We start from the raw sequence: 22,307 nt of genomic DNA, 5'->3' as shown, positions 1-22,307 counted from the left end.
CCTTGATTCACAGTTAGCTTTAAACCAGGGGGGGAGGGAAAAAAAGTCTGGTTGCAAATGTATAAATACTATTCTAAGTGAGAAAGGAGGTACAGAGGCTTCCAGTGTGTGTCTAAGAATATCTGCACTGAAAATTTTATATTGAACATTCTCCAAAATTCTTGTCTAATCCTATTCATACATGAAGTTTATGGAACAAAAGAGTAACACCACATACTAGTCTTCTCACTAAATAACTACAAGTACTGTTATTCCAAAAGAAAAAGTAAATCCATCCATCATATTATATGAATATTTTAAATGACAGATGTGTATTGAGAATCACAGGTACCAATGCAATATTGTTACTGGATAGCTTAATTATCGAGGGAGTTGTGAAATCCACCAATATGCCTCAGACTGGTTAGAATTTTCTCTATTTTATATCATTCCAAAAGCTATACTGTTCACAGCCCAAATGAAAACTATGTGGCAAACTAGGAAAAAACTTTACTATGTTGATTCTGAGAATTTTAATGCAATGCTTTCACAGAGATGCTAATACTATATCCCAAAAAGCATCTATCAATAAAGGTTTACTCTCTACAACATGTTATGTTTGGTTTCCAATGTATACCTTAAAAATAAATCTATCAACTGTAAAAAGGAGAAGAACATCTTTGTTTCTAGTGACTGGAGTCCTGTGCTTTGGTTTTTGATACTGATTATAGGATTTCCCATTTTTTTTATGAAAGCAGGACAAAAATAAAGCATTAAACACATTATAGTGCATGCTCAAAGAGGTGACAGTATATGTATCTCTGTAAGACACAGATCTCAAGGCTCTTTATATTATTTATAAAAATTACTTTTAAGTACTACATATATTATCCCCTATGGACGGTTTTTCCTAATTTTCTCTCACGTTCCAGACTGGTTATTCCTTCCTATGGTAAACCATTGCCAACAGTAGTAATTACACTTTTCCAGAATGGCAGCAGCAAAGCTTTAGCGTATTTAATCTACCAGCAATTTAAGTTCACACAGACTGGAACGTTATCAACCACTACTACATTAAATAAAGCTTTCAGATTCTACTTGTTACAAAGGTAAGGCAAAAAACTTAAGGGAAACTGCACAACTCACATGAAAAAAGATGGTTTGACGGAACTATAATCACGGTACTACAATAATCCAAGCTTCCAGTGTCAGGGTCATAATCACAGTGCCCGAGGCTCCTCTCTGTCACACTAGTTTACATCTGCCAGACTGTCACAAGTCTGTGCTTTCAGTGTGTAATTGCATCAGCAAGTGCAATACTCATTTCTTACCCTGTGGTGACATTTTTATTTATGTATTTAAAACAGGTTCTCCAACAGTTACTCACTGCTCCACAGGTGAGGCCCTCCTGATGCCTAAAAGCATTGCAGTGAAGGATTCACACATAACACGCTGCACTGCTTCTATCACAGTGATGCCAACAGAAGTGATCTCTCCCTTTCTTCCACTTGATCAGTAAATCAGGTTACTGAGCATTTTTTTGAAATATAATTGCAGACACTTTTTTACCCTATGCTAATAACCTAATTTAATCTTCCATCTTGAGAAGTTGGATTTTTAAACTGGGAAGTTAAATATGTATCACCACAGTCCCCAACCAATTCCCCCACTTTGATAAGGTGCTGATAAAAGTTAATCACAGCCTTTTGATTAACTCTTCCTTTCAACTCTTTAACTGTCTGTCTTTGGCTTTTACCACCATAGTCAAGCAAACCCCGACAGTTGCTTCACGGGCACTAGACAAATGTTTAACATGTTACATGAGAAAAGGTTAAGTACAAACACAGCTAATAATCTGGGCTCTTTGGAGGTAGTGTCATATCTGAATAAATCTGACAGCACCTCATTGTAAAGGGCAAGAATTTATTATTGTCCAGGTTAAACGCCGTGCTCTTATCCTTTCTGTGGCTATAACATAAGAAAGGCTCTTTGTGTGCTGAAACAAACATTAAAGTGCCAACATACACAAAATGTATAAGGTGTCCGGGGATTATTCTTCAGCAAATAGTTTAACTTACTTTGGCTTCAGTCTCTCCCCTGTGAAGTGTATACAAATGATGGACGGCACTTTGTGATGATGACCAAGGATGTGTCAGTATTTGAAAAACATGGAAATCATGGCCTAACGTGTCAGTAGTGACCAGCAACATCCCTGGGTAAAAAAAAAAAAGAAAAAGAAAAAAGAAACACAAAAGCACAAGAGATTAATCACTGCAAAATAAGAGGCTTAAGAATGTCTATCTAAAAAAGCTAGCATGGCTTACATTTTGTTTCCTGAAAACAAAAGAAGACAGTTGCAGAAAACTACGGAATTGAAAGGGATCCACTTCATAAAAATGAATCAGAACTTCAACTGAAATCATATTAGCAGTATTACTACTTAAGTATTACAATACAAATCTATAAAAAACAGCTGAAAAATGTGAGAATATTGTAACTGAAGTTGAGAACTTGTGTGACCAGTATGTAGCACTGAAGTGATGAACATTAGAGTGAAACCCCAAAATGCTCTTCACTGGGAAGGAGCCAGTATAAAAAAAGACTGATGTTTTCACAATAATAATTTTTTGAAGAAGAGACATTATCAAAACCCAGACAAGACAACCCGTACCAAAAACAATCCTGAAGAAGCATCTTTCTTATAAATGTATATGGAAGAAACTGTCTGATTTATTGCTTGAAAGGCAGCAAATCAGAGTTGAGAGCTTTCAAGTGAAATATTAAATTAGGTACTAACTTCATTGAAAACAGGTCACTGATGGATGTACTGAAATGATTAAATTAGAAGATCAGCAGAATCACAGTAACTTATATATGCTATTTATTTTTTTCTCCCACTATGTGTCAGTCTATAATCCAGTTTTTAAACATTTACAAACATATTTGAAGTCAATTTACTGTAAAAGTTTAAATTTTTATACCAAAAAATAAGCATTTATTTTACATATAAGTACAGCATCATGGGCAGAATTTAGGAATTTAGTAAACAGACTTCAGATTTATTTTTCTGTATAAAAACATGCATATTACCATGCTTATTAATGAAATTTAAGAAGTTATCAACCAAAGTAATCCTCTGACATTGAATTAAGATCAAGTACAAAGTGATTTTAGCAGTTTAACAGTGACATCGAAGTGCCTTCTAAACAATTTTCAAGGTACCCATCTATTAAAGAAAACGAGGAATTTCCACATAACTCCGCTGTGTTGATTCTCCACATAAAGCATAACTGAAATCTTTTATTCTTCCGGAAAAGAATACAGGTTTCCACATTTTTCATGACACCTGCTGGAAGGATAAACGATTATCTTATTTCTGTCATAAAAGAGCGTTTGCCTTCTCAGTTTATTTACACATGGCTCCAGGATTCACCTTTCCCTCTTCTGCTCACTGCTGCTAAAAAAATATATACAGTGCAAGTTTGAAAGCTCTCACACACTGCCACTGAAGTTCTACATCATATGCCACTTTCGATACTTTAAACTGGAAAAAAACCCCAACCTTCTTGTGTACTGAGCAGCAGAGTAACACTCTCCCAGTAAAGATTAAATTTAATTAACTTTCCTACTGAATCATCGTTACAACATCACTAGACAGGTATCCTGAGCGTTTCCTTAGCAATCCTGGAACCCCCCTTTCCTTAATCACAAATAGAAGAATTTCAGCAGCCGAAGCCTTGACCTCCCGGGCCCAGCGTCACTCCGCTGTGCCTCCTCCTCCTCCGAGGCCGAAGCAGGTTTGTGAGCACGTCTGTGCTCACGGGAGGAACAGCCCCGTCCTGCAGCCTCCGAACGGGACAACCCAGCATCGCCGCAGCCTTCGCCTGAGCACGAACAGGTGCCTGCCTCCGTTTCTCTTGACCAAAACTCTTACGAAATGAAGATCTTGTGAAGGTAAACAAATACCTTCAAGGCTATGAAGCCCACCAGCAGTAAGGTACAAAATCGGAGAGAAATCCGAATTGTGTTCAGAGACAAAATTGCCCGTGAGTTTCCTTCTCAGCTTGACCACTGATGCTGGTAGGGCTTGGACAGAGCAGGAGGCCACCCACGCTGCGCACAGCCATTTCCTCAAAATCACACAAATGCAAAATCTTACATCTGACCTCAGCAAGATTCCCTCCAGCAGACATACTTTTACTGTTACAGGCTGTTACCTCGATTCCGAGTGTTAGAAATGAAAGAGAGTTTGTTATGGAGCTAAGAAATCCACGAGTGCATTTGGGTATTATGTTTGGGCGGTAAAGCATGTGAGTTGAGGTTGGTCTGGATGTTAATGTTGGCTTAACTGGCAATTTCCTTGATTTGTAGTGACTGTGTTGATAGGAAATACAGCTAAAGTTGCTCAAGTGCAAGTCAGCCAAGTCTTTAGTGTGGGATTATGCACACAATTTGCATTAATTCTGTTCAGAAACATCACAAAGTACACTTCCCTTCTAGTGAAGTGTGCGGTCCTCAATAATATATAGCGTTTCCAGTGGAGAAACATGGAAGCAAAGAGGGGTTTGCATGTAGAATCAGGCTGCCACTGTTACCAGAGCAAGGATATTCCAAAAGAGCTAACTCAACACAGTAAGAATTTATTTTCTATATTCCCATGTTTGCCTCTCTTCATGCATTAGATAGCTTTATCTAGAAAGAGAGTGTGCTTTTGGTCTTTTTGAGAGCTCTTATTCCAGATGGAAAAGACCTTTGGAGAAGGGGAAGCTGGAAGAGATGAACACACAAGGCTTCTCTCAATAGTGAACAGACGGCCTCAGCAAACCCAGATTTTTTTTTTTTTTTTCTTCCCCCAAAGTGCTAGAAGTCTTTTATAAATACATACGCAGAGCTGAGTGCACCCAGAGAGATCTGAGCACAGCATTCTTCATGTGTATCCCATCACATGGCACAGTGCAATGAAGATCGTAAAAAAAAAAAACTTTAAACGAGCCAAAAATCTGTCTGGAAGCCGGAGACAGAAAGCTGCAGAATAATCACGAGCCAGTGAAAACACAGGAATTACCATACTGCGTTGTCCATCAAATCTATCGGTTGTTTAGCTAACCAGTATCTCCTTTCCAATATTGGCTAGAAATGCAGGTGTCTGCGGACGGTGCAATAAACCCCACAGCACGCAGACGTGATCTAATTCTGCCCTTTTCCTCACAAAGATTTCTTCCCAGACCTGTGATCTCTCCTTAACCCATCGCTAGAGAGCTCACTCCGTGGCCCTACGCCACAACATACATCCCCCAAAATCCATAAAGCATCCGGTGTTACCTGTTTGCTCTTTTGATGACACACACCGTACCGGAGCAAACGGAGCCGTGCAATGTGCTGGCCTATCTGCAGGTCTGATCGGTTCCATATGATGCACAGAGTTCTTGGTTCCATATTAATGTGCGTTGCCTTCGGCTTTTGTGTTTTTTGGGTTTGGGGTTTTTTTCTGGTTTTGCTAACTTGGAGGAGCACAGAGGTGAAAGATAATACATTTGTGGGTGGAAAGGAATTGGATTAAAAATAGAAAGATGGGTGGTATCTGATTTGGCAATTTTGCGTGCCTAATCTAAAATCCTGATGTCTGTCACTGTTTGGACTAAATGCATTTTATTAGATGAAAGCCGAGGAAAAACAGGCCCTTCGCTTATATTAGCGACTATTTTTCAGTAAGTTAAAGGAGGACCTTTCGTACTCACATTTGCATTTGAAATACAAATATATACTTGCAGAACTTGTATCAACACAGAGGTCCCAAGCACAATACCGCAGATGTGAAAGAACGTGTATTTATAAAACAGCATTTTGAAATATCTTACTACTGTTATTCAAACAATAAATCACTGATGTTTTAGAACATTTGACTTGGGTTTTGGTGTGGTATTTTCCAGCTCTCATTACTTCACACTGAGGAATCACAGTTTTCAATTATGACGGCTCAGCCATTTCGTGTCTCTCTCCATCTCCCTGCAACACAAGGCCGCTGCACCACCCCAGCAGAAATACCGAATCCCAGCAGAGAAACATGAACTTGACTCTTGGTCGTTACTTCACTTTCACTTTCAAACGCAGGAAACTTCAGCTTTCTGAAAGACCTTGTGACAGTTTTCCCAAAAAGTTGTTTAGACGGAAATATGGGTTAAAGCTGTCATAAGTTCAGTCCAAAATGTTTTCTCTTATGATGTACTTTATGTATGAATAATCATAGATGAAAAGTGAATAATTCTCAAGGATTTCCTGCTTATTTTTCAAACTGGCATTAATCCCTGTTTAACAGCTAACATCTGAAATCAACTGCGAGTCTTGCATACACAGAACCCAGTGGAAATTTATGTGTAAAGCAGATATTACTTAGCATGTATCTCACTGCAAAAATTCTGATTTTGCTTATCCAGAATACGAGGGGCGCAGCTCGATTAAACTAATGACTGTTTCACTGTGTGGCTTTTCAAATCCACAGAGACAATTAAAATCCAGTTTAAAAGGAACAGAGATGGCAAAAAATTACCGAAGCTTTGTTTAACCTGACAGATACGTTTGCCCTAATTTACAGCTTTCTACTTTTGATGCATTCTGTTGGGGAAACAACAAGCTTCTTTCAGGATAGAAACGTTAAAAAATACAGAGAATATATGCATAAAAGGAAAAACTAGTACAGATGTAGACTGTGGGTTAAGAGCTATTTATGCAGTATCAGAAGACTAAACCAGACTCTGGCCTGGCCATAAACTAAGCCCACGCCCTAAATGAGGTGCCAAGCCACAAAAAGCATTTGCGTCAACTGGGAATACAAGGAAAAGAAGGACTTCTAATTATAGGGCCTGGAAGCGGAAGCCCAGAGTGATTAGGAGTTTAGGCGCTGCTGTATGTTTATCTGGGAGCTTCCTCTCGCTCGCTCTCAGCCCGGGTTTGATAGATGAGGGTTGGCCTAAAGGGTGGGATTGGAGTTGCTGATGGTACACAGAGTTCTCCGCAATCCGAAGGAGACGGAGACGGAATACTAAGGCTTCTGTGGCCTTGTAGGAACATAACTCTTTTCAACTAGGCGTCAGCTGGTTAGCCCAAACGGCAAAATTAGAGAGCAGCAAATCTCGGTTGGGTACTTGCTATAAAATCTAGGAAACCTGAGCAGCCTAAGCATCCCCACCACATCCTATTTATAACACCTATCTAATTGCATAGTTGTTTACTATATGCATACAAATGAAGTACACGCAATTTCACCTTGGGTTTAAGTTTCATGAGTAACTTCTCTTTAAATAATGCCATCTTTCAGAGTAACAGAAGGTTTTTTCCGCCTTCCGAAACAATGTCATTCTGTAATTACACACTGAAGAACTCAACACGTTCAAGCTGTTTTGGATTTGTTTTAAAAACACCAAGGGCACAAATGTTAGGAAAGCAGACATACATCTGCATGGAGGAAATGTATATTCACGGATATACTTAATTTAGGAATGCAGCTCTTACATTTCCATGCACGCATAGCCATGCAGAGACCTGGAGAGCCACTGCACAAATACACTAGTTACACGAACGGGGATAAAAAAATACCAACAACTCAGATTTTATTTTTTAAATATGAGCATAGATACCATGCAACGTTAATATTACGCTTGGTAGGTTTTCAAATTACAGGATCAGAGCGCGCAGCAGAACCGCACTGACTTCCAGTCGCTCCTGATTCAGTCCATACGCGTTTCGCTCGGCATTCCTACTTTCTGCACGCTCATTGTCCAGATTTCTCCTCCACTGCAGCTCTCTTGCAAAGGCAGACACATACATATCTTGTTAAGATGTGACAAAGTTTATATGGTCCATGGTTTTATGACACATATGACCTGACCTATGAATGGCAGCTTTATTTATATTCACTTAACTCCTCTCTGATGCTAGACAAAATACCATCAAATATTAGTGCTACTAAGACCATGTATACTTCCAAGTGCAGCACATAAGCCACAGTTACAAAATTTGGTGTCAAAAAAACTTAATTAAATAAGGAAAATAGGAATTTAACAACAAAATTCATGATAAAATAAACACAAGTACATAAAGATACCCGAAATACTGAAAAATAACTATTAAAATTATCTTGTGAATAAATAATTATCTGTGACGGTACTCTGGAGATCTCTGTGCACTGTGACACACTAAGGACAATTAGATATTTAATGTGAATATTTGGAGCTTGGGGGGGATGCATGGAAACTGCCAGACATTGACCATGCCCAACAGATGGCTCAGCGGTATGCTTTATATACTGAAAAACTATTCACCAGTCTCAAACACTAACTGACTACAGCTGATGGCCCAATAAATACTAAAACTTTATCAGGATGGCTTTCTCCCTCCCAAAACTAAAGGACACACACTGAGGGCCGCTGAGTAAATGAGGGCAACAGATCAAAGGGAACAGACTCCCTTTTCTTTTAACCCTGCTTGTAATTCCTCCAGAAGAGATACAAATCCATAGCCACTACCATTCCGTTAGTGTTTTGGGGTTTGTTAGTTGCAGATTGCAGTAAACATTTTTACTGCTGAAACATATTATCATGTTTTTCTCTTTTCATTGGATTAACAACAAAGTAAATGTTACAGAGGGTAAGATCCTGACCTCCCTGAAGTCTACAAAGCTTTTGCCACTAACCTCAAGATATGAAATAACTTCGCCCTTTTTATACAGTTGTACATCTTTAATATGAAAGGAATTTAATAATTCGTTAACAATGCCTGCTGTGCAAAATGACTGTTTAGATAATAATTGCAAAGTATTTTAGAATTATAAATCTATCATGTATCAAAACAGAGTATATTCAACAATAGTGATACCCAACAAATCAACATTTACAAGTGTGCCCGCATGTTTCTTCAATATATTCAGCATAATATTAAAGCTCACCCTATTTACCTGCAAATTTGACAAATTTTAACAAAATGTAAGATTTCTATAAAAAGGTGAGTAAAATTTCTGTGAAAACATGATCAGAAAAAGGTGAATAAATAGTCGTCCTTCAATAAACTGTGTCGTTTTCTGCAGCAGTGTAGAAGGCAACTACGGATAACCTTAGATTAGGACAATTGACCATTTTTAGTGCTTAAAGAAACTACGACCCTAATACTTCCTTTCTCTTAGAAGAAAGGAACAATAGACTACAAAAAAATCACTAAAATTGTTAGAAAAATTACGGCAACAGGACACACCAAAAGAGATAGGAGGCCTAAGGCCATCCTCCTCAAGGCCTCTTAGCGATGCAAGACTTTTTGGTAGCAATGAAAAAAGCTTATAAATGGTTCATAGATGGAAATCAATTATTTATATATGACTTCCGACTGCAGCAAAAGGTAGGTGCTGAAGCATAATGATTTAATCACGCTTCTCCAGCAGTACAGCACCTTATTTGCATGAAGACATCAATTTGATGATGACAGAGAAACATTTCCTATCTTCTCCCCCTCCTCGAATATCAGATCTTCAAGAGAGGAAATGGGTTCTATTCAAATCTGCTAGGAACTTCTGCCACTAACTACTATTTAATCCTAATTTGGGAATAAATTTCTTGGGAGATAATAGGTTAAACACTTAGATTAGAAAAAGATACAAATCTGGAAGTTTTCTAAAAAGTTAAGTAGCAATGGATTTAAGTTACTGATAATCATACATTTCTGAAATTTAAAAAAAGGAGAATTAATGCACTGCAAATCACTATACTGGCCCCCTTTTGAACATATTTCTTCCACCTAAACGACATGGTGCTGTATAACACCGATGACAGGATTTCATACGTATTTCTGCTCAGATTCAAGATCCTGTTCAAGGTGCTTCCAGGGTTTAACTCACAGAAAACAAAGAGTGATTTTATTTAAGACTGCTTTTAAACAATACTTAACTAAATCATAGCTATCTGAAAGGTAGTGGTTATTTAACAGAGAATTTAAATTATCAAGAATTTCCTAAGTTTTCAGTGTATCTTAAAGTCTCCCACCTTCAGGTAGCAAATGCTCTAGACTTAGCCAAGTATTTCTATAAAATGAAAATCAGTTTTCTGCAGGGAGGCATTTAAGAAGAAGAAAAAAAACAAAAAAAAAGGAAGGAGAATGGACACAAATGCAATTAGAAAGTACAGAAGAAAACACCATTAAAATTATTTCATGAAAAGAACATTCTCACTGATGTCAACCTGGCTAATCACAATGAGGAGACAAACTGCCGTCATTCAAAGTGTACTTTGTGTTAAAACAGACTAGATTTTCTTCTCCCTGCAAAGTCCTCTTATTTACATTTTTGCTGCTAAAAAATTCCACTGCTGATATTTTTCCTTCACAAGCAAACCATAAAGCAATGCTAGCAAGCTATAGATCATAAATTATTTCTCACCTTCTGGCCCAGCATATGTGATATAGAGACACAATCTTTGTAATTGCAATTCATCAAATACGATGCCGCTACCTTAATTTTAATACATTTGTCTTCAAAGGCGGTAATTCAAGTTGAAAAACAAAAGTCAAAATAAATAGAGAAAAAACAAAGAATTATTCTCTCATTAAATAATTACAGCTCATTTTACTCTAGATGACACATCCAGAAAGTTGATGTTCCAGAAGGAGACTGATCTTGCAAACTTGAGAAGAAAGTTGCACTCATTATAAAAGTCCAAGCACAGATGAGGTGCTGGTTGCAGCCATTACAGTACTGCAATAAATTAACTTATACAGCACTTACCACTATAAAAGATATCTCCAAACCTCAACTAATCTACATGTTTAAAAAAACCTGATTGCACACCCTAGGTATGAAAAAAAAAAAAAAAAAGGAAAAAAATTTCTGTTAATCTGTGAGGCGCCGTCAATGCTTCCCAACAATCAAATCAGGTATTTTTCTGCCCACTTGCTCTGATCAATGGGAAAAACTTGTGCAGAGACATTCCAATTTAAACCTCTTTAACTATTAACTCAAGGCCACCATCACATTTCAATATAGAGCATTTAAATAATCAGGGGAATTTCAGGTCCGTTAAAGGTGCAGTCAGGCATCCAAAGGGGTATACAGTTTAATCTGTTTTACTGCTGGTCCAACATTAATTTTCACGTTATTAATGGATGGAAAAGCTCTTTTGTAGCCAAGGAAGCATAATTATTTAAAATTTTAGATGTGTTGTAGTTCACAGCTCTCAGCTGCTAAGCTGGCAGGAGTAACACTTCTGGAAAGCAGATTATTTATTTACCACATTTAAGAGAAAAAAACCCAAGATATTTACAAAACAGCACCATTTTTAATCTATTTACTAACTGAGTATCTTATTTAAAAAGCTTCTCTCTTTGGCATTAAAATTATCATTATTAAACAGCAAAATCAAAAGTACAAAAGCGAACCGAATTTGACATGTCATTTATTGGTTTCAGTAATGGATTAGAGATCACGGATCCTATGTAATAATTCTTCTCTGGACCTGAGTTACTGTGTGACCTTGAGCGAGTGACAGCTGCTCAACCCTTCAGTTTTCCTAAAATTAGCTTTTAATACCCAATGCTAAAAAATTTTGAAGTCCTTACAGTTCATTTGCAACATACCCTTCTTTTTAACTGTCTTCTTCTAATAAACTGAAGTCGCACCCATAGCTTTGATTTCTGATTTTTGTTTTCTATACTGTTTGGAAACTTCTCTTTTATCCCCTCTGCCTTGCACTGCTGGAATTATGCCAGCATTCATTCAGTCAACTACCACAGCTTGAAAAGTCTCCCACTTCTTGTTCACTGCAAACTCCTTTCTTCCTCTAAACCTCTTTCTTCGGAATCTTTCTTGCCACCTTGCCCTTAACTCCGTCGGGATTGAGTCTTACATCCTGTATCTTTCCTGCCTTATGTGGAAGCTGTCTTGGTCCAAGAGCGCATCCCATTCTGAACTTGCAAGGTAGCTGTATGAATTTACACTTCACTACACAATACATGTCAGACATATTACTTACATATATTAGAATGTACGTCCCCCATCCCACCGATTTAAAAGTGGTGCTATTGCCAAATTGAAGGCGCACTTAGCTACAGCTACAGTAATGTTTTACCTAATTACTGTTGTTTTCAGTTTAAGGGCTTGTACTGACAAATATTGCATCTGTTGCTCCTCCAAAATGGTAAGAAGCCCTGACAGAATCCTGCAGCTGGCAAACACTTCTATGTCTACATTTAAGACGTGTAGAGAAAAGCTTTTTTTGAAAAACACTGTCCCAAGAGAAGACCACCACTAAGCTTTTGTAACAAAATGTCCTTTTCAGAGGCTGTAAGTCTAGTTACTTGCCTTAACAAATTGGCAATTGAAGCACAACCTCTAAAAAAATTCAAATACGGGATAATTCTCATCTTTTCTGGCTACCCACAGCCACCTACTGGATTTTTTGTAGATACAGCTCTTGGCAATGAAGCCTTCTCTCCCCAGCCTGACTGAGAAATACGGCACAAACCTTGTAGCTACGGTAACGAATAAGATTGAAACAAACTTCAAATAGATGTGCAAACTTCTACTCTTAAGCAGATTTCCGAAACAAATACCAGCAATAGATCCATTTGTATGTATGCTCCCAGTAACGAGGAATAAGAGCAAATGATAGCTCTGCTGCTCATCAGCAGAGTTTAACGCTATGGTCCAAGTCCCAGCTCAACAGCAAAAGTAAAAGCCTGAAACTGGGAGCTCCTGCAGTCCTGTAATAAGTTACTGGCTTGTTCTATCACAGTTACTGTGCAACTATGACTTTTTGCAGGAATTCCTGTCAAAGGCTGTGCCAAATGCACCACAGAAGGGAGAAAGGGGAAGGCCCGGGCATCTGAACGGCGGGCTGCCAGAACCCCAGCCCCCGGCCCACCTCCTCTGCAAACCTGGGCAGCACGGACGTTAGAAACCCCGCACGGAGAGCAGGAGGCGATGACCAGTTCAGATTCTGCACTGCCATTTACCACGGGTGAAAAATTAAGACGTAAGCACAATTGCCCGTTCTGCTTGCCTCAGCAGCTCAGCCTAATTTGTAAAATTATTCACTCCATTAATCTGTATAACTTGAGGCTTCTATAGAAAGTGGAACTATGAAGGAAGAAGAGTGCTGGTGGACAGAACAGTAATAGATGTCCTAGCATCCTCCAAAACAAAACCTGATATTTGAATATCAAGACTCCCAGAATTAGTGGACATACCTACAATTTAGGGCTAACTCCTCTATGCGTTACTTTGTCTATAAATTGTGAAAATTACATATATGCATGTTTTCACGTTCCACTTATTCACACATATGCGTCCTTAAGACCTTGTGACCAAAGAGCATTACAGCAATCAGCATGAAGCTTGTAAAGCACCCTTCTGTGTAAAGGTTAAAAACAACAGATAAGTATGTTATTCCTGTGAAGGTCTGATTTATATAGTTTATCTTCACCAAAGGATAGACTGGTTCTGTTTCTCAGGATAAGCCAGAAGTTGTTCTCTCCCTTGTGTAAGACTATCCCCATTCAATGGTTTCGAAGAATACATAAAATCAAAGGAAATACAGCCGTGTGATTAGTCGCCACAGTGGATAGCTGGCATCCCTCTAAATGTTCGTAAGGAATGGTGCCAGCTTTAAGAACAAAAATTAACTGTCTCGAATTTCTATAAGGGCTGAGAAATAAGTATCTCAGCAACCTGGCAGAAACACAGCGTACTGCCTGGAAAAATGCTACCAGAGTTCAACTGGAGGCGGGGGATTTTACTTCAGACACCGAGGTTATTCACCCTAACACCCACTTACAGAACTGCTGCATGAATCCAGCAGCCAGAAAGCGCGGAGATTTCTCAGTTTTATAAAGCACATTCTCTTCTTGCCTCACCGCCACTGACTCCACCGCAATCCTGACTGAGACAACTTACGCCACTGAACTTAGGCATTAACTGCAAGAGGCAACAAATGGCATTTCTACCTAATTTTCATAGGAAGTTCTCCCTCTGCAGCACATATACCAAGGCACAGAGCAGTGTAAAATGCAAGTACGCTGTAACTTCCCTTCTGTCTTATGAAGTCAGTATTGCTTAAAAAAAAAAAAAAAACAAAACAACAAACAAACAAAAAAAAAAAAACCAAAACAAAACAAAACAAAAAAAAAAACACAAAACAAAAAACCAAAAAAGCTAGCATTGCTTGGGAGGGAAGGCAGCACATACCCACAGAGCGCGCACGCTGCCCGCGTGCGTTCCTGCACCCTTCCTTTGTGGGACAGCTGTGAAAACTGCGATCCCACACCGTGTGGGTCAGGGAGAGCAAGTGATATAAAACATACCTTCCTTTGCAAGCTAGAGAGAATCTGGCCCTTCCTCCCCTCTACAGGGAGAGGAGAGAGAAACTTATTGACCCATGCACTAGATAAATGAACAGACTATCCATTAACTAGTGAATTGCACGGAACAAAATTATGTTAGAGACAATAAAATGAATATGACTTTAAATCGTTCATTAAAACTGTCACCAACCATCTAAAATTTAACCTATAAACCACAGCTATCATTCATATATCATACAAAAAGCTTGCCAAAAAACACGATTAACCCGTGCAATGATCAATAATTCTGACACACAGTAAATTTTGGGTTTAATTGGAATACCGACAATTGATTATAAAATATTCTCCTAGACATAAGAAGAAACCCGCTAAGTTTGGTCACACATTTGTTAGCTACAAACTTTAGTGTTGGAGAACATATAGGTATTGGTGACAAAAATCTCCTTAACTAGAAAGCACTTTCTTATGCAACAGACAGAAGTTTTACAATCACAAAATATATTCTTTCCCTGTAAAAACTTGACTATACCAATGTCTTCACTGTTTTTATTGGAATCAAAATCTCAAACATGATAAGTAAAAACTGTGATTTATTAGTTACGCCTTGACACACAATTCAACTTCCACTTCTCTTTCAGTATATCTCTAAGAAAAGGCAGCCTTTGTGTAAAACACACATTTATTTGTTGTGTCAAATCTAGTCCAATCAATAACTCAAGTCAACCCAAAAAAGAATATTCATCCTTGTGCTTTATATTTCTAGAAATCCTAGAAAATCCCAATTTTATGACCCTAAACCATACCAAATAAACAGAATGCATGTGTCAGCTACAACACTGACTCTAAATACTGAGAAATTTGTTCTTTTTTCAGCTAATCTCAAAAATTCTGTCCCACACAAACCACATTTTGTAGATAAAAAAATACTACTGTAGGCAATATATTTTTGCCTTAAGAAAAATAATAAAGGTACAGAGAGAATTAAAAACCAGGGGATTTGGTTATTTCCAGGCCTGCTGACAACATTTGCTAAAGCAAGACGAGCAGCTGGTCCAGATTGAAAGGCTGAACCAACTGTTTCCTGTCACATTTAACAGCCCGGCATCAGTTAAAGTCTCAGTATTAGGAGGAAGGTGAAAAGAAATTCTGTAACTTCTACCACTGTGTAATCTATAGTAAACCACTGATCTGTGTAACTTTTAATACGCAAATAATTTACTTTTTACCTTCTCTGAAGTGCTAGTGAGAAATGTCTGTGTATTAAAAATACATACATTCCACATTTAAATAAAAAGTTAAAATTAAAAAATTGACACTTTTAGCTTCACTGTTTATAAAACTTAATTAAGCTATTCTGTTTTCCTAGAGGGTAGAAAAGGAAACTTACCATTTCTGTTAGACAAATCTCATGATAAACTGTAAATATAAGGTAAAAACCTATCTGTCTGGAACTGATTTCTGAAACACTGATCTTATTTCCTTCCTTATGGATTCTATTTTTATTGCATTATCTATGGCTGTACAGAACTTGCACAAGTGTGGACAACAATGTATTTAGCAAGTAATATTCAGGTTCAGCACAAATGAAAGGTCTATAATTTGCTTTTAAGTGTGGTGAAGTTAAGACAATTTACTAAAATAAAACTACAGCCCCGTAGACTCTAAAATTACTCTTAAAAGCATATATAGCTATTTCTATAGTATGAATAGATGTGTATAATTCACACACAAGTTGGTTTTAATTATCACAGTTCATAAAGGCCTTTATACCTCAGATCTGTCAAAATGAGGAGAGGAACTCTGTTAGTTTTTACCATGTTAAAATCTATAAAAGGATCCTCCCTTCTGGCCTCCTAAAACTTAAGATCCTTTAAGCACGTCCACTTTGCTAAGAGAACTAAAAAGCAGATTCCACGATGCTTATCAGCTGTGTGATTTACAGACGTTATACTTTGAAAAGTCTCACCAATCGTGACTCCGTTTCAAGTCCGAAGGGACTACCTCACACCACCCATATCGAGTCTTGTCCAACTCGCAGGACTAAGCCCTAGCGCTCTCTGCCAACATCATAAATGCTGCCATTAAAATATTTGTTTTAATTCTGACCTCAGAGTCACAGCTAATAAACAAGAAAGGCAATGAGAAATTGAAAAACAAACTAAATGCAGCTGTTGGACTGGACGTTTCACAACTGTGTTTAACTGCATCCTTTAATTTCACTTCTATGAATAGAAGCCATACACCACAGCCTGCATGCCAGCCAGTCAGCCAAGCAGTATTTTCTTTTGAGTTCATTTTGCAGTGTTATTCCGTCATGTAAATTTTACTGTATTTTTAACTTCTCCTTTGAGATGCGGTCTGCAAACAATGGCTAACTATTTGCTGGTGGCTTCCCATTAGAACACATACTGGTAAGGGACAGCATTTGTGTAATTTTTCCATAATCTTCCTCACACACAAGAGCAACACAATTTTCTTCTGTATGTATAATACATGTTTGTATGTGTGTCAGCCCAGAGCCCATTTAAATACATCCAGTGACCAGAAGGTTAACGTTTTATAAACTATGCATTTAGAAAGTATTTAGAAATGCATTACAAAATCACACGGAAGAACTAGATACTGAGTGAAACATAAAGCTTATGCTGTTGTATGGACTTTCCAAAACTTACTCATAAATCTTTAAAAACAAAAGTATTACTTTTTTAATATGTCTTTATAACAGTCAATGAAAATACCTTTCCAGAATGCACAGGGTTACAAATATGAATGAGATAATCAGGAACCTGAATATACCTGAAGGAAATCCATTTACAAAAAGGGAAAAGAAGCCACCTAATTTTGAAAACTGTAGATGCAAGTAAAGAATCAGATTATTAAAAATCAGGATAGTAAGAAAGTCAGATTTTCCAGTCTATTTTGGAATATATCCCTTGAGTATGGAGGAAAATACAAATAATCAGATTCTGAAAAAAAATATAGCACATTGGAGTTTTTTTCAAATATGTAACATAGTCCTCAGTTTTCAGGCTTGGTATGTGAAAAGATAAGAAATACCACCTCACACCCCTCTGAAACTAAACACTTTGTTTCCTTTGGGGGAGGGGAGGGGGCATATTGTCACTCTTACCAAAATAATTTTCAAATTCAGACTTACCAAATACATTTCCTTTAGGGGGGGGGGCATACTGTCTTACCAAAAAAAAAAAAAAAAAAAAAAAAAAAAGGGAATCAGACCTAATGCCTCCTAAATCACACTCTAGTCTTCATTCTCAGTACCATCTTAATTCGGGGTATTCACATCACAACTTTGCTCAAGTCCCAAGCTCTTTTATGACAGTAAAACAGCGAGTACTTTGGACCAATATAAAAAGGAATAGCAATAAACCAAAACATTTGAATGAAGCCGTACACAGAAATTTCCATAACAGACCATGCCAGAGGTCTGTGCAGCCCAGTGTATTTATTGCCTTTAACAACAGCGACTAGCTATCATCTCTACGCCTATGATGGAAGAGGGAACAAAGTGAATTAGTTTTAATGGACTACGGCTGACATCAGAGTTGGTGAGGTTTTTTCCTCCTTTCTAAATCACAGCGTCTAACACACCATAATGAAAAACGAGGATGTTTGCATGGTTCCTTCAGCCTCCAGTCTAGACACTCTCTAGTTTAGACTAATCCAGTTTACCATTGAGCAACTGATTCTAATTGGTAACATTTAATCCTTTCCCTTCCCTCTCCCCATTTCCTCTCTCCATTTCAGGCCCTGCATACACTTACAATTCCTGGCAGACTATCATCAACATGTTAAAAGCTTGGAGGCTTTTCTGTAAACGTCTCAATTTAAGTAACCCCCCATGGTGTATTCCTTCCTTTTGTGAACTTCCAAAATTTAGTCCAGGGCACCTTCATCCAGAGTTTACATAATAAACTCTTGTTGATTTACATTATGTAGCAGACAGGATTCCTCTCTGATACTATAATGACTATGACGTTCTGCAAAATGTTTGTACCTGGGGTTTTAATTATGTAAATATAAATAGATATGTAAATATTATGTACATATAAAAGCTTAAAGCCTCCTTGTGACAAATTCTTGCATAACATCGCATTCACAGGAAAACAACTTAATAACCAAGAAAATATTTACCAAAATGTTTTATCCTGGCTATATTTTAATTATGGTAAAAAAAACACCATAATAAATGCAGACCTTAGTGTCAATACTGCTGTTTTACATTAGATAACAGAAAATTGTTACTGGTTGTACATAACTGAATTAACTGTACATTTCTAAACGCCTCACATTTATAACATGGCAAAGACTAAATCACCACTCCATGAGATGGTAGAAGGCTATGTTGTCCTGTAATCCACAGTAACAGAGCACACATGTTCATCAAAAAAAGGAAATCATGCAGGTGACATTATCTGCAACTCAGTGTAGCTAACAACACCCTAGATTATTACTGTGTGGCCAAGGTGTATTGACTTTAATCCTATAAAGACAGGCCTTGTTCCTGGACCCAATCTAAAGATATCAATATGTTCTTCAGAACAAAAAAATACAACCAGGAAAAATAGAATGTGTAGGTTTGGGAGCATATCTACACAGATGCAGTCTGAAAAATTAATCTAAACTACCTAACATAAATTCATAAACCGCACTAAATTTTTTCTGGACACTCTGTCCATAGTAAGTTGACCTTTAATTCATCCAAAACTGAATATTCAAGCTAAAATTAATCAAGGCAATGTTAACACTAAGTAAAAGCATCCACACAAAAGCTTAATGCGATTTGCATTTAATAAGTGAATTAAAGTAACTGTTCTTAGGAACCTCTTTGTAAGTGTAAGCCTCTGGTTTCCACGACATCAATATACATGCCAGAGGTACATTAATAAAGTCCCCAGTCTATTAATATGAATTTGCTTCCTTGTATTATTTATTCTCATCTGGAGAAGTTTTATTAAAAGGCTTAAGCCTTCCTAAAAGTTAGGAGCTGCCTTCCTTTCTCCAGAAACGGAGGAGTGGACATGGTGCTCTGAACCCCGTCTGCAGCAGCCGCTCTGCGCAGCCGATCAGTCGGGCATTCCAACACGAACTAAACCTTCTCCGAACGCAGCTCGCTTCCCTCGCAAGGCTTTCTGTGTGCCCAAGACTTCCTTCTTAGACGTGGGTCCTTCTCAGCGAGATTGGAGAAATATTATTCCCCCCATCGACTGCGAAACAGTGCTACAATCAAAGGACATTCAGCGATTGCCGTTCAACAGAGCCTGCGGATCCGCAGCGCCCAGCCCATCATCTAGTGGGCTGCAGCTCCCCGCAAAGTTCACCCGGCTTCTTGGCCATTTCCAAGCTGCAGGAATTATTCCGGGGCCAAGAGCCCATTTCTGGCCGTCACCTGCACCGAGGCCTCTCACAGGCAAGTGGCCTTGCCACACACTGTGGTGCAAGCGCCGCTTCATGGTAAAAAATAAAATAAACACCATGTGTATGCAATACTTATTAAGCTATATTCTGCAAAATCAAATCCCTTTTTCCTGTTAATACACAGCATCTCCTCCATGGCACTTGGCAACGCTAAATTATTATTATAACACTTATTTAATTTATTCAACATTGGATAGATTTAAAAAAAAAAACAAAAAACAAAACACAAGGGCTTCAGAGGAGGGACCTTATCTTCCTGTAAGTCACGAAAGCAACCACGGGCATACATGGCATTATATAAATAAATCATGATTTTGACATCCAATAAAGTGTATAGAAAAATTGTCAGTTTCCTATGGAAGAAAAAGATACACGAAATACTCATAATCCAGCAATTAAGAAAGAAAAAGAAAACAAGTAATAGTGCCAAGTCACCTGAACTTGAAGCTTGGAATTGGATTTATTAAGCACACTTCCAAAACCAGAACAAGAATGTTATATAGGAAGTGTGTCCACCGGCCAGAAGAAACACTGCCACCAGAGCTGACAACACAACTGCCAAAGGGACTGGATTAAGGGGGCTCACATCGTAATTTTTATTTTTACCGCTAGAATAAGGACCCAGTTAGCATTTCATCTCTGCTTCCCAAAGACTCAATCAGCAACAAATGGCAAGGGAGGACCAGTTCTTTTTCACTTTTATTGAACTACTACATATCTTACCTACTAAAATGAAAAATGTTAAGCAGAGAGGCAATAACAATATATGCAGGGAGCCAGCTTTTAGAAATTCCATAGGACTAAGGGATTTTGTGGATGAGATGCCTGGCTGAAAATTTTCAGCTGCAGAACAACCCCCCACTCCCCCAACCCTCCTCCCCCCCAAAAAAACCCCAACCCAACCAGCAACCCACTCTCCATAGTAAACCATCACAACTTTTTTTGAAAACTGACATTTGATGTATACAGGAAAAAACACAGAGAAAACCTAAACTACCAGGAACTGCAGTTTTTCCTCTTTATGTTTCTGTTATATTTTTTTTTTTTCTTTCTAATGTTAAACATGATTTGCTGTATGTCTTACACTGAGCCTTTTACAGTCTCCCTAAAATCAACCGACTCAGAAGCAAGCTTTTATTAACGTAAGGGTCTGGAAGAGGTGTACAGGGACATGCTAGGCAGCATTAAAAAAACCCCTATGGTGCCCCCTAAGTATACTCAGAAATTATATTTCAAGTTTTTTATTTTAGTATTCAACCAGATTTTCAGAGTAGCCATAGATACAATACCAAAAAAACCCAACCAACCAACCAAACCGTATGGCGTTTCTTCTATCTTTGAATATCTCAAAAACAGGAAAGAAAAAAATTCAATAGATTTGCCTTAAATTTAAACAAAATGTAGATCTAATGCCAGCAAAAGTCACGATAGAAATGTCTATACAGCACAATGAAATGCTATGCAGAGCTGGCCCTGCTTGTTCCTCCATGATTTTGCCTTGTAAAGCACCTAATGTGAAAGGCTGAGTGTACAGCAAGCAATCCTTGCCAGCTAACCCAGCTCGGAACTCCACAGAGATTATTTACCTTGCTGGGAGGAAAACACAACCCCTAAATCCTCAAAACCAAAGCAAAGTAAAAAAAAAGCCAACAAAAAAGGCACACATGGTATCAGCAAGAGTCCTGCATTGTTCGCAACAGACTTTCAGTCAGGCCAATTACAACTTAAAATATCTTGGACGTGGTAAGTGCAGTAAAGGATTTCTTCCTAGTTTCAAAAAGATTAGGGAAAAAATATGACTGGCATTTACTGCCATTAGTGAGTCTCTTTCCTTCCCATTGGATTGTTTTCTGATGATCCTACAGTGAAGCAATGTATTATACCAGGAGCTATTCCCACAATGATACCCATAAATTCTGCACTGTTATTTTATCACATTTAACTTATCCCTAGCAAGCTCCTTGTTCAGTATGAAAACATAAATGGCACAAACCCCAAAAATGTATCTTACTGGCAACCGACACCTTTAAAATACAGCTGAAAGTGGCTGTGGCACTGTTCTACTGGTTTGGTACACAAAAATTGGATATATATCCATCTTCCATATCCACTGACCTTCGGTGGTTTCCAGTGTCAGTGGTGGCTTTTGGATTTTTTTTTCAAATACAGTCCGGTAAGTTTTTACAGACCTGAATACCTGTGGAGCTCATGGGCCCTTGGGATGACATATGATGAAATTAAGCTGTTTAACCAGCCATAGAGAATAAAACAGTTCACTGAAACAAATCAGTGTTCCCTGTTTGCTTTTACAGCAAAGGTTTGCAGTTGCTATGTTCTAGTGCAGCATCACTACACAGGAAAATGGGTTTTCACTACAATCAGCCAACAGATGAAGCCAGTATCAAAAGCCACCTCTTGTTCTGTTCTGCTTTGTAGTAAGATCAGCTTGATTGGCAATATACCACTATATAATGGATTAAGATGATGTTACTTACAACGCTGGCTTCAAACAAAATTCCGCCTTGATGTTAAATACAGAACACAGAATCCTGCATTAA

General features: G+C 38.0%; 1 protein-coding gene across 11 annotated transcripts in view; it reads right to left on the bottom strand.

Moving 5' to 3' along the window:
- BCAS3 (BCAS3 microtubule associated cell migration factor) overlaps positions 1–22,307 on the bottom strand; it is a 372,048-nt gene that overhangs the window by 260,257 nt on the left and 89,484 nt on the right. For all 11 annotated transcript variants that reach the window (XM_033004736.2, XM_033004738.2, XM_033004743.2 and 8 more), the window contains exon 14: positions 2,058–2,191. In XM_033004736.2, coding sequence (XP_032860627.1) covers positions 2,058–2,191 — 134 coding nt within the window. The remainder of the gene's footprint in view (positions 1–2,057; positions 2,192–22,307) is intronic.

Source organism: Tyto alba, unplaced genomic scaffold (assembly GCF_018691265.1).
Source record: "Tyto alba isolate M040663 unplaced genomic scaffold, T.alba_DEE_v4.0 Super-Scaffold_19, whole genome shotgun sequence".
NCBI lineage: Eukaryota > Metazoa > Chordata > Aves > Strigiformes > Tytonidae > Tyto > Tyto alba.
This window is presented reverse-complemented; position numbering and strand designations above follow the sequence as displayed.